The sequence below is a fragment of the Hemitrygon akajei genome, chromosome 1 (genome assembly GCF_048418815.1).
Source record: "Hemitrygon akajei chromosome 1, sHemAka1.3, whole genome shotgun sequence".
Taxonomy (NCBI): Eukaryota; Metazoa; Chordata; class Chondrichthyes; order Myliobatiformes; family Dasyatidae; genus Hemitrygon; species Hemitrygon akajei.
This window is the reverse complement of record NC_133124.1, coordinates 47,134,019-47,146,969: the sequence shown is the minus strand read 5'-3', so window position 1 is coordinate 47,146,969 and position 12,951 is coordinate 47,134,019. Positions and strand designations below refer to the sequence as shown.

The 12,951-nt window shown below is 38.1% G+C and overlaps 1 protein-coding gene across 2 annotated transcripts in view; it reads right to left on the bottom strand.

Moving 5' to 3' along the window:
- Positions 1 to 12,951, bottom strand: part of st18 (ST18 C2H2C-type zinc finger transcription factor) — a 188,604-nt gene that overhangs the window by 104,481 nt on the left and 71,172 nt on the right. For both annotated transcript variants that reach the window (XM_073042528.1, XM_073042539.1), the window contains exon 4: positions 10,755 to 10,785. In XM_073042528.1, coding sequence (XP_072898629.1) covers positions 10,755 to 10,785 — 31 coding nt within the window. The remainder of the gene's footprint in view (positions 1 to 10,754; positions 10,786 to 12,951) is intronic.

Below are 12,951 nucleotides of genomic sequence, written 5' to 3'. Positions count from 1 at the left end.
GAACAAAATTGCAGAGTCTAAACAGATACCAACCTGGACAAAAAAAAATTGTGCTACCTTTGTCACAGGGGCTCACACTGGATCAAAACCAAAATTTGCAGAAAATACAACAAAGTAGGTCACATACCAAGAGCATGTCAAAGAGGCAAAAATAAATGGACTGCACAGGAAAGAGAGAAAGATCGAAAGTCAAGTTGCAGTTTCAAAAAGAGCACTAACCTGCATGCTGTTGATGAAAAGTCTGATAATGATCAGAGTGATGCAGGACTGAGTAGACTTGAAATTTACAATGTGAAAATTGACAATAGACAATCAATATGCCTTACACCAGAAGTGAACAGCAAATTAATTAGAATGGAATTGGACTGACTCGGCTGTTTCAGTCATTCCACAAAATGAGTTTGAATGACATTTCAATGATACAGAACTTGAAGACTGCAGATATCCAAGAAAGAACCTATATTGAGGTAAGGATAACTCCTGCAGGAATAACATTTGTAATACTGAAATACAACTAACAAGACATTTTGGGCTTGTACGTGGTAAAAACATGAGGGCCATCTTAGTGGGGGCATGATTGGCTGAGACAATGACAACTTGATTGGAGATCCATCTACCGTTGGCATGCCACATCCCCTGCAATAGAGTCAACTGGAAGCAAAATAAGTACAGGATGATGACTCAATTGTCTCCATGCTGTACACCAGGAACTGCTTTCCAACAGAAAGAAAAACAAGTGTTGCTGCCTCTGTGCTTTGGGTTGGAAAGCACATTGGACTAAGGAAGTACTGTGCTGCTCAGAGGAATCATGAAAATGAGAGAGCAGTGGTCTGGCTACAACAATTTTTGTAGTTAACATATCTGAGAAAGTTTCTGAGATGTTAGTCAGGCAGTTACTTGTGAAATGTGGCTTAGTTTTGGACCATAATACCATAAGATATAGAAGTAGAATTAGGCTATTTGATCAATTGACCCTGCTCCGACATTTCATCTTGGCTAATCCGTTTTTCCTCTCAGTCCACAGCTCCTGCCTTTCCCTGTATCCCTTCATGTCCTGACCAATCAAGTATCTATGAACCTCTGCCTTAAATATACATAAAGACCTGGCCTCCACAGCTGCCTGTGGCAAATAATTCCACAGGTTTACACTCCTTGGCTAGAGAAATTCTGTCTCATCTTCATTCTAAAGGGACACCACTCTATTTTGAGGCTGTGTCCTCTGGTCTTAGTCATTCTCATCATTGGAAATTTCCTCTCCACATCCACTCTATCAAAGCCTTTCACCATTCAATAGGTTTCAATTAGGTCACTGCTCATTCTTCTAAATTCCAGTGAATACAGGCTCAGAACCATCAAATGTTCTTCACAGGACAAGCTGTTTAATCCTGGAATCATTTTTGTGAGCCTGCTTTGAACCCTCTCCAGGTTCAGCACATCCTTTCTAAGATAAGGGGCCCAAATCTGCACCAAGTGAGGCCTCACTAGTGCTTTATAAAGTTTCTACATGACACCCTTACTTTTATATTCTAGTCCTCTTGAAATGAATGCAATCATCACGTTCACCTTTCTCATCACAGACTCAACCTGCATCTTTAGGGAATCTTAATCTTTAGGGAATCCTACACAAGGACTTCCAAGTTCCTTTGCAACTCAAGTTTTTTGTATATTCTCACCATTTAGAAATCAGTTAATTCTTTGATTTCTTCTACCAAAGTAGAAGAAACCATACACTTCCTGACACAATCTCCATCTGCTACTTCTTTGCTCACTCTCCTAATCTGTCTCTGTCCTTCTGCAGCCTCCCTATTTCCTCAAAACTACCTGTTCCTCCTCCTATCTTTGTATCTTTTGCAAACTTTACAACAAAGCCATCAATTCCATCATCCAAATCATCAACATATAATGTAAAAAGAATCGGTCCCAACACAGATCCCAGTGGAATACCACTAGTCACAGGCAACCAACCAGAAAAGGCTCTTTTAATTCCCACTCTTTGGCTCCTGTCTATCTGCCATTGCTTTATCCATGCTCGAATCTTTCCTGTAATACCATGGGTTCGTAGCTTGTTAAGCAGCCTCATGTGTGGCACCTTATCAAAGGCCTTCTGAAAATCCAAGTACACAACATCAACTGATTCTCCTTTGTCTATCCTGCTTGTTATTTCTTCATAGAATTCCAACAGATTTGTCAGGTAAGATTTTCCCTTGAGGAAATCATGCTGACTACAGCTTATTTGATCATGTGCCTCCAAGTACCCCAAAATCACATCCTTAACAATCGACATCAAAATCCTCCCAACTACTGAGGTCAGACTAACTGGTCTATAATTTCCTTTCTTCCGCCTCTCTTCCTTCTTGAAGAATAAAGTGATATTAACAATTTCCAGTCTTCCAGAGGTATTCCAGAATCTAGAGATTCTTGAAAGATCATTAATAATGTTTTCTCAATCTCTTCAGTCTCCTCTTTCAGAACCCTGGGGTGTACACCATGTACTCTAGGTGACTTATCTACCTTCAGACCTTCCAGTTTCCCAAGAATCTTCTTTCTAGTAGTGGTAACTTCACATACTTCATGACCCCTGACACCTGGAATTTCCACCATACTGCTAAAGTCTTCCATAGTGAAAACTGACACAAAATACTTATTCAGTTTATTGGCCATTTCCTTGCACCCCATTACTATCCCTCCAGCATTGTTTTCTGTAGTCCAATATCCACTTCTGTCTCTATTTCACACTTTATGTATCTGAAAAATCTTTTGGTATCCTCTTTAATATTATTGGCTGGTTTGGTTTACCTTCTTTAAGATTATTTAGTTGCTTTTTTTTGGGTATTTATAAGCTTTCCAATCCCCTAACTTTCCACTAATGTTTACTCTATTATATTCCCTCTCTTTGCCTTTAACTTCCCTTGTTGGTCATGGTTGAATCATCTTGACTTTAGGATACTTCCTTCTCTTTGGGACGTATATATTCCATGCCTTCCGAATTGCTTCCAGAAATTCCAGCCACTGCTACTTAGTCATCATTCCTGTCAGTGTTCATTTCCCATCAACTCTGGCCAGCTTCTCTCTCATGCATCTGTAATTCCCTTTACTCCACTGTAATATTGACTTTAGCTTCTTCTTCTCAAATTTCAGGGTGAATTCGATCATATTACGATCACTTACCACAAAGGGTTCTTTTACCTTAAGCTCTCTAATCAATTCTGGCTCATTGCACAATACCCAATCCAGAATAGCCGCTTCTCCAGTGGGCTCAACCAGGAGCTGCCCTAAAAAGCCTTCTCATAGGCATTCTAGAAATTCCCCCTCTAGTAATTCTGCATCAACCTGCTTTTCCCAATCTACCTGCATATTGAAATCCCCCATGACTATTGTAAAATTGCTCTTTTGGCAGGCATTTTCTATCTCTCTTTGTAACTTTTAAACCACAGCCTTACTACTGTTTGGGGTCTGTCTATAACTTCCATTAGTGTCTCTTTGCCCTTGAAGTTCCTTATCTCTATCCATACCGATTCAACACCTTCCGACCCTATGTCACCTTTTTCTAATGACTTAATTTCATTTTTTACCAATAGAGCCACACCGCCCCCTCTGCCTTCCTGCCTATTGTTTTGATACAATGTGTATCCTTGGACATTAAGCTCCTAGTTTTTAGCTGGAGCAGAGTTCCAGGATCTTCAAGAAAGTTGCAAGCACTTGGCTTCTGTGAGTATAACGTATCAGAATTGACTCTGCATGCATTAATGTTATTTCATGAACATCAGTTGGGAGACAAAAAGCTGCTTGTAAAAGAGGATGCAAAGACCAAAGCCCAGATGAATGAATGGAAGGCCAAAAAGAAAAGAGACAATGGAGAAACAAAAACAAAACATTTGGAAGCAGAGTCAGTGACAGCATTTCAGAAGTGTCTAGATGGGCACTTGAATCTCTTTGGCATAGACGGTTAAAGGAGAGGGCTGGAAAATAGGATTATTACCAATTGGTGCCCACTGATCCCTAAACACAGTAGGCTGAATGACCTGTTTCCCTATAGCATGACGCTATGACCCTGTGGCACACTCCCAGTTCTCAGGTGAAATATTCTTCTGCTTAGTATTCTGAAAGTGTAAACTATATATCTTTACATAATGTTATAATTTAATTGTTAATAAAATAATATATGATGTTAAGCTTTTTGATATTTGTATTGATGTATTTTTGAATACTTTTTAATGTTAAAGTTCTTGAAGTGAGAATCAGAATCAGGTTTTTTATCACTGTCTTATATGATGTGAAATCTGTTGTTCTTCAGAACGGTACAGAATGAAACCAGAAATTTTGTGTTTAGTTTAGTGGGAAATGTCTTTTCAGGTTATGAATTGTTGCTTAATGAAACATTTTACGGTGAAACAACCCTTTAGTAAATTAAGGAGTACCTGCATTCTATTTCTGGTGGCAAATCCAAACTTGCTGGAATGAGTGTCAGCCAAACATATAGGGATTCCATTTATCTCAGTTTCACAACTGGGCTCCGAACAATGTGGTCCAATGTCATGGAAACTACCTGGTGCATGAGTTTTCAATGTTGTCTGTTTGCTGCAATTTAATTAGTGCCCATACCAATCCTGTAGTGCAGACTTCAGTTCTGGATCACAGTTTACTCTTTTGAAAAAGGCATAGAATGGAACAGTGCCAGAAACAGTCAGTGAGCTAGTTTGCATTTTTACTGTTGAAGAACAGGAAGAAGAAACGGGGCTTAACTCTGCTCAAGAACTCAGAGACGCAGTGACATGAATGAGTTCTAACATTAAAGGTTAGAACCTGCACAGGAAATGCAAGCCAAGCAAACAGCAAATGCACAGCATGGCACTGACTGACACATATCCTAGAAAGGTCGCAGGTCATCAAATGAACTAATGAAAGCTGGTATATGAATCGACTCTTCTGTAACTTAGTGAAAATAAACGGAATAATTTATATAGTGACAGTGTTTTCTGTGAATGCACTGAACAGGAGGCTCACTGGAACAAAAGAGCTTGAAACATCGACATTCAACATCCGTATCAGGACAGGACCCAGGAAAAAGAAAAGATGGAGAAACAATGAGTGAAAAAAAAATCACTCTAAGGAATCCTGAAATATATCACAGAGAATGTTTTATTTTGTATTTGTGATAATAGTGCTCAACAAAATCTCTTCTGCAAGATGAGCAATGGTATAGTTTGTTCCTCAATAATGTTAGGTTAAGGAGAAATACTATCTGGGACATGAGGAAGACTCTTTGCTCTACTTTTAACAGTGTCATAATATCTATCCATACATCTATCGACGCCAGCATAGTAAAGTATTAACACAAAATTAAAGGTTCAATACATGAAGGCAACTTGAATAAGATAGCTGAATTGATTGCTTGAAGAGAAATAAAGTGTGAATGAACTCATTGCCGTTACAGTGAGATAAGGCTGGGAACTAAATATTGCAGGTAAGTTGACATTTCAGAATGATAGAAAGAAACATAGTTGGGATGGTTCTATTAACAAGGAACAAGATTGATACAGTCGGTGAGATTATCAATATGGCAAGATATAATTATTAAGGTGCAATAGCCCCAGGAGCTTCACATATTTGTAAGCAATAGTAATTGAGTTGGATGAAAGCCCTCAGTTTTTGTGGCCAATTATGTTTATGAAGCAAAGAAAGGTGGGAAAATGTTTTGCCATTGATGGAAAAAGTCTGCCAAGGGATATAGACAGGTAAGCGAATGGTGTACATTATAGGGAAATGTGAAGTAATTCACTTTGTTTGGAGAAAAGGGAAAGCATTTTAGTGTCAGTCTCAGGTGTGCTCAATCTTTGTGGTCAGTGGTGATATTCACTTTGTTTAATACTTTAAGTGGGAAAGGCTGCAGGATGCTGTTGTACAGAAGGATTTGGTACTCATAGATGAAGCACAGAGAGCAGCATCTAAGTCCAGCAAGTCATTAAGGAAGATAATAGAATGTTGGATCTTCATCACAAAAGGAATAAAGATACTGAGAACATGTTTTCCCTCTGGAAAAAAATCTAGATCTGGGAGACGTAGATTCACATTAAGGGAGTGCACACCTAATTGGAAAAAAGGGGAGCTATTTTTTCTTGGAGGACTTTGAACTTTTGGAATTCTTGAGCCCAGGCAGATAGGAAGGTTGAATCTTTGAATATATCTAAGGCCGAGATTTTTTAAAAAAATGTGTTATAGGGGACAAGAATGACAGTGGAACTGAGGTGAACATAAGAACAGCAATGACCTTATGAATGGAAGAGAAGGCTCTAGGTATCATGTGTCCACCTTCTCTTCCTATTTGTGTTGTTCTTCTATAATCTAGCAATAAGCAGGAGGGAGTACCCTCTGGGAGTCTTTATGGCTAATTCAGCTAACCTCCGCAATTAATTGGAGACTCCCAAATTCACATTTCTGTCTGATTGCCATATAACTGTAAACTCAGTTTTGGCTAATCGGCAGACCAAATGGCCTGGAGTAGAAAGATATTTCAGAGGTGCCAAAATAGGGAATTATTTAAATGAGTTACATGCAATACCCTGGGCCTAAAATTCCCCAGAATAATTTTAATATATTCTGGTAGCATCTAAGGTGTATCAGTTGACAAATGGCTGTGTCAGGGCCAATATAAACATTTGTTTTTATGCACACTTTTTCCACAGAATAGTTCTTCCAACACTGGAAGCCATTTACTTATCCAATGAATAGTGAACAGTTTTTGTATTGGATTACCCTGCTAGGAAGTTCATCAGATGGAAGTCATCTTTTACAATGTACCAGCCGACCAGCGTGAACAAAAGTCTCAGCCTAACTTGTGAGTTCAAATTCTGAATCAATACTTGAGTCCAAAAACTTCTTGTGCGGAAGGAAAAAGTGATAACCTTCAAGCCAACATGAAACTCAATGGCTTTATCCTCTTGTCTCCCAGAATAACCCCCACAAAATCAGCTCAAATATCTGCCCTTTCAGGATATGAATTCTTTCAGTACGGCATCAGCTGCATAAGGAGCAGGAATGCCTTTCTGAGATTTTCCCTGTGACATTTGGAATGTTTTCATCAGTCAAGTCTGTGAAAATCTCTCTCCCACTCCCACCCCTTGTTTGACAGCCAGCTAAACACTGCTTTCTTAAGAAAGGAGTCTAGGATTGAGACTTACTTAAATATTATAAATGGTTTTAGTCATAAAAATTGCTGAGCTTCTTCCAAACTTCTACATTTAGACATAACGATATTTAATTATTTTATCAGTAACTTTAAATTTAACCATAAATACACAACTGCAAACTTAGATTAATGGGTAACACACTATCTTTGTTTAATTCCTATTACCATTTTCTTTTTTATCATTATTGCTGCACATCCTACATATTTTATGGGCCTAGAAGTAATTATCTCCAACCCATTATCTTTCAACACCCCTCTGTTTCTACTGTAATTCAGGGTTGTGTAAGAATTCCTATTACCTGATTTTAAAATTTTCTGACCTGTACTTATTTATTGTTTATTGAGATTCAGCACAGAGCAGGTAATTTCGGTTCTTCGAGCCACACCGGCCAGCAATCCCCCAATGTAATCCTAGCCTAATCATGGAACAATTTAAAATGAACAATTAACCTATGTCTTTGGGAGAGCATAAAAACTCCTTACAGGCTATGGCGGGAATTGAACTCGCGTCACCTGTACTGTACTGTAGCAACACACACAAAATGAAGGAGGAACTCAACAGGCCAGGCAGCATCTATGGAAAAGGGAAAACAGTCAATGTTTCGAGCTGAAGACCCTTCATCAGGCGTAACGAAGGGTGCTGATGAAGGGTCTTGGACTGAAACATTGACTGCACTCTTTTCCATAGATGCTGCCTACTCTGCTGAGTTCCTCCAGCATTTTGAGTGTGTTGCTCGGATTTCCAGCTTCTGCAAATTTTCTCTTGTTTATGGTTTGATTATCTCTGGTTTTAGTCTCACCCAACCCCCGGAAAAACGGCCTCCATGATTTACCTTATCTATGCCCCTCAGAATTTTGAATATTTCTATAAGTCCTCCCCTCATTTTTCTACATTGTAGGAAATAAAGTCCTAACATATTTAACTTTTACTTATAACTCAGATCCTTAAGTCCCAGCGACATCCTTGTAAATTTTTCTGCAGTCTTTCAAGTTTATTGACATTTTTCCTGTCAATAAATTAGAGCTACACACGATACTCCATATTTATCCTCTCCAATGTCTTATACAACTTTAAAGTAACACCCCAATTCCTGTACTCAATGCTTAATAAGTTTGGAGCATTTTGGGGCAGTTAAACGAAGTTGAACTAAATTCACTAAGTATACCCGCAGGAAAAAGAATCTCAGGATTATATGTGGTGGGATGTATGAACTGTGATAACAAATGTTATTTTGAATTTTGAACTTTGAAGTTCCTTTCCTGGCTAGTTCCTGTTTTTTAGGAACTTTGTTGCATGACAGCAATGAACAAAAGCCATTTTTTTTAAAATGAGTCATCTCCAGGCAGCCTTCACACTTCTCAGAATGAGTAACGGAGTGAAGTCATATAATTCAATAAGCAGAGCATCAGCCTACTCTCACAGTGAAGCAGCTTTGTTTAAAGTCATCCGCCAGGCAAAACAGGTGATAGTGAGACCCCCATCCCCACCGTCATTATGGCTTTTCCAAACATTGGACCTAGGTATCTGCCTGAGGCAGGAGCACAGTTTATTTTGGCATTTAAATATTTTGCTTAGCGCAATGCTTTACAGTAGAGGTGACTTGGGTTCAATTCCCACCGCTACCTGTAAGGAGTTTGTACTTTCTCCCCGTGACCATGTGGGTTTCCTCTGGGCGCTCTGGTTTTCTGCCACACTCTGAAGATGTACCAGTTGCTAGGTTAATTGGTAAATTATCACATGATTAGGTGAGGATTAATTTGGGGGATTGCTGGGTGGCGTGGCTCAAAGGACTGGATCTGAACTGACTCTGTACTGAATCTCAAATAAAATAAACTGTGTCTCAGATCCAATGATATTTGTAGAATATTGATCAAAGGACTTGAGCTCACACGTAGTTAATTATTGAGTTATATGAGGCTACAATGAACTGTATTGTTGCTTTCAGCAACGTAAAGGTTACCTGAGCTGCTGCCACACAAGGTCACTTTAGTTCCCAAAAACTGATATATTCTTCATCTTTTTCAACATACTTCATTCATGGATAACTGCTTGGCATAATTAGCAATAGTGATCTAACTGATCGTGTTCAAGAAACTGTGCAGGTCTCTCCAAGGTGTGTCCATGAGCTGGGAGGAAAGCCTATAGCCTCCATTTTAGCCTTTCTCCAGTGACTCATGCAGAAGTGTGTGTGTGTGTGTTAATCTGCAAGGATGACTGCATGCATGAACATGTGTGAAATGTATGTATACATGTGAAGTGTATGACTGGGCAAGTCTAAAGTTCAAGTGCAAAGAGCAAGTCAGTCAGATGCCAAAAGGCCACAAAGAAGGAAAATCTATTTTGGAAAAACATCACAGAAGTAGCAACTAAGAATATGCCACATAAACAATTATGTAAACATGACAAAATGCATCCCTGGCATTTTTTTGTTACATTAGTGTACACTTTCACAAATAGATCACACTATTTTTTGTCTTAATGTTGAAACTTATAGATGGAATTTTCAACTTCAAAGGAAACTTAAAATGTTGCTATATAACCGTTCTGATGATGCTTTCCATTGAGGACATCTTAAGTACTCCTTTACTGAAGCCAAACTTCCAGTGGTACTTCAATCTCATTTATATATACAAGGCAGATAGACAGTAGCTCTGAGCAAGAACACAATTTTTTGTGTGTTTAAGGAAGACTAAGGCATAAGTTTCAACCTTCCCTGTGTTTATCACAGGCTAAGGATCTTCGTATGCTGAGCTCAATGCCATCCATAACATTCATTATCTGAAATGCTGGACAGCTCCCTCCATTGAGTTTCAGTTGAACTTTTATCCATAGCGAAATGGTAACAACCTGCTACCCTAGATTAACTGGCTTCTCAAGGGTTGCTAAAATAACTTAATAAACAAAGAAGATTTTTTTTATTTTTGGATGAAAGTTAAAGCCTTCATTAGTTAAAATCCCACCAGCAGTAAATCTAGGCTAGGAAATGTCCTGTCCGCTACCACAGATGCAGATATCATCTTTCCTGATTGATTTAACAGGATCTCCTATCTTGTCAAATGAAACTCTGTTTGCTAACTTTAAAAAAAATTAATATTTAAAAATACACTCCCTGAATCTATTCCTTATTTTAAGACATTGTTCTGAGAAATATGTATATATGTGTCTTTCTATCAATTTGCATATGTTTGTAGGTGGGGTAGAGAGGATGTAGTGTGTGTGTGTGTGTGTGTGTGTGTGTGTGTGTGTGTGTGTGTGTGTGTGTGTGTGTGTGTGTGTGTGTGTGTGTGTGTGTGTGTGTGTGTGTACATCCTACTACAAGAATGAGTGTGCATGTGCTTGTGTATCTTGCCTTTAATGGTAATGATTACTTGATTAAATTGCTGCAACCAATTCTAAATGTTTATCAGTACATTCTCTTCATTGTCTGTTACCAAGGAGTTAAATCATTGAAAACTTATATATGATGGTTTGTAGATAAATCTATTGAAATTCTACAAAGCATTGTGGCAATCAATCAATAACTTTTATCAATGGTAATGGGGAATATATGGCCCATAGCTTCCTTACCTCAGTTCCTGTGTCACAGGCTCCACTGGAACTGTCAACAGAGAATAAAAACAGTTAAGTTTACATTTCCACTAAAAGAGCTTCTGCTGTTTGCACCTGTCTCCCTGTGATGACTCCACCTATAGTAGTAAAGCTACAGGTGCGCTTAAATTCACAGCTACGTCAATTGAAAAACCATTACAGGTTCACTTTAACTAAGAACAGTGCATTAATCGAAGCTATTTAAAACCAGGTGATATAACAATTTTCCTGACCCTAGTAATTTTCAGTCTTGATCCTGCCAATAATAATGTTAATGCACTACGCAGTGCACTATGTGTAATAAACCATTTTCCCCATTAGAGTTTGCTGATACAAATAATATTTATTGCTCATTGTAAAGAAGTTCCGGACAGCTCTCCTTAGTTCCTTAGCCATCTTTACCCAACATACGAATGCTTATATCTTAATGAAGAGACGAAACCCTAGAAATTACACTGTATGATAAAAACATAAAAATGCTCAATAAATTTAATATTTCAGTGTTGGAAGCCAATTTTCATAAGAAGGTATTAAGTATTATCATACACCATAATTCCCATGTCTGGCTGTTCTATTTCATTTTCATTAATTTAAAGGAACATACAAATAAAGAGATTATGGCGATGATTCGTCTGTAAACAATTTGCCTTAAATAATTTGCTTGCAATCATGAACTTCATTTCAAATCCTCAACACGCCCGAAAATGCTAAGTTACTCATGAGATTCAGACACATTAACCAGTTTGCATACTATATGATCCACTAATGGCATTTGAATGTGTGGAAAGTTCATATGATCTTTAAAGGATTGCTGACCAGGATATCAGATCAACTCTGAATATTTACAACACTACAACACAATATATATGTATATATCCTAATATGAATGTACTTCTTCCTAAAGACTGCACTTCTGACAAATAACCTTCTCTTGGTATTGTGCAGAATAATCAGCCCAAGTTGTGTCTTTAAATTTTGTGATAGGCATAAAAATTGCAAATTTCAGTCTAGAATTACAAATGTGACAACCATTTTTGACTTTTCTTTCAGCTGAGTCTAGCTGTGTTCTTTCAGCATGATGCCATGTAACGGGTTAGACCTTTGATGCCAATCAATGCTGCTTCACACCACCCACACCATCCTGCATCAACACTACTCCCCTCACAGACACGCCTCACCATAACCCTCTGCCTCCCCTTGGCCAGATACTACAAATTCTGACTGCTGCGCTCAGCAGTCAGTGCAACAACTGCTCTAAATTTTACTATTTTGCTGGAAAACCAAATGATAAAATATGAGCTGAATTATTGTGAAAAATAACAAAAGGAAAGACATATTCCTTCTCACATAGTTTGAATATGAAGCTAACATGGGTAGATAGGCTGAACACTGAACAGTCAGGCAATGAATAGAGATTACTTCTGCCCTGCCATGTGATATACAGTGTATTAGTGCATTTTATGTGCCGTGACTGTAATTATGCAATTTGGAAGTATAGATGGGGCAAAGGGAGTAAATTTGATTTGTCTTCTGCTTATCACAGGACAAAAGCACTTTGTTTTTAATTTAAAGAGGAATATGGCGTCAAGCTATGGCATAGGTAGGGAATGCCGTCTTTCATAACTCCTGTAAAGTCAACTAAGCAAAGAATAAAAATGCCAGAATGGAATTTTCAAAAAGCATTACTGACTTTATTCTTTGCTTTAAAGCATACATTTTGAAATTCTGGAGGCAATGGCTTGGATTCGCCAATAAGTAAACCCATAGAGAACCAGGCAAACTGGCATCAGTCTATGTATTCAGATGGCATTGCTGATCCGCATGGCACACCACTGAATAAAATTAGATTTTTATGCTCTGTTGCACTCAGCTATTAGTGTCACACCAGCAGAGATTACAAATTCTCTCTCATGTTTCATGATAGTCTATGCACAACAGTTTATTCCATATCTATCTCAGATAGAACTAAATAACATACCTTCCACTGGTTTAATCGACAGAAAGACTTAACATCAATGGTTTTTTTTTGCCTTTATTGAACTTTAATAACATTTTATTTTTTTACCATCCTTGTATCACAAGTTTTGTATTTGTCAATGTGGAAAAGTACAAACGTTTGTAAGTCTAACAAAGGTGGGTTTACTTTTCCAACAGATTTCCAACTGCTGGCTGACAG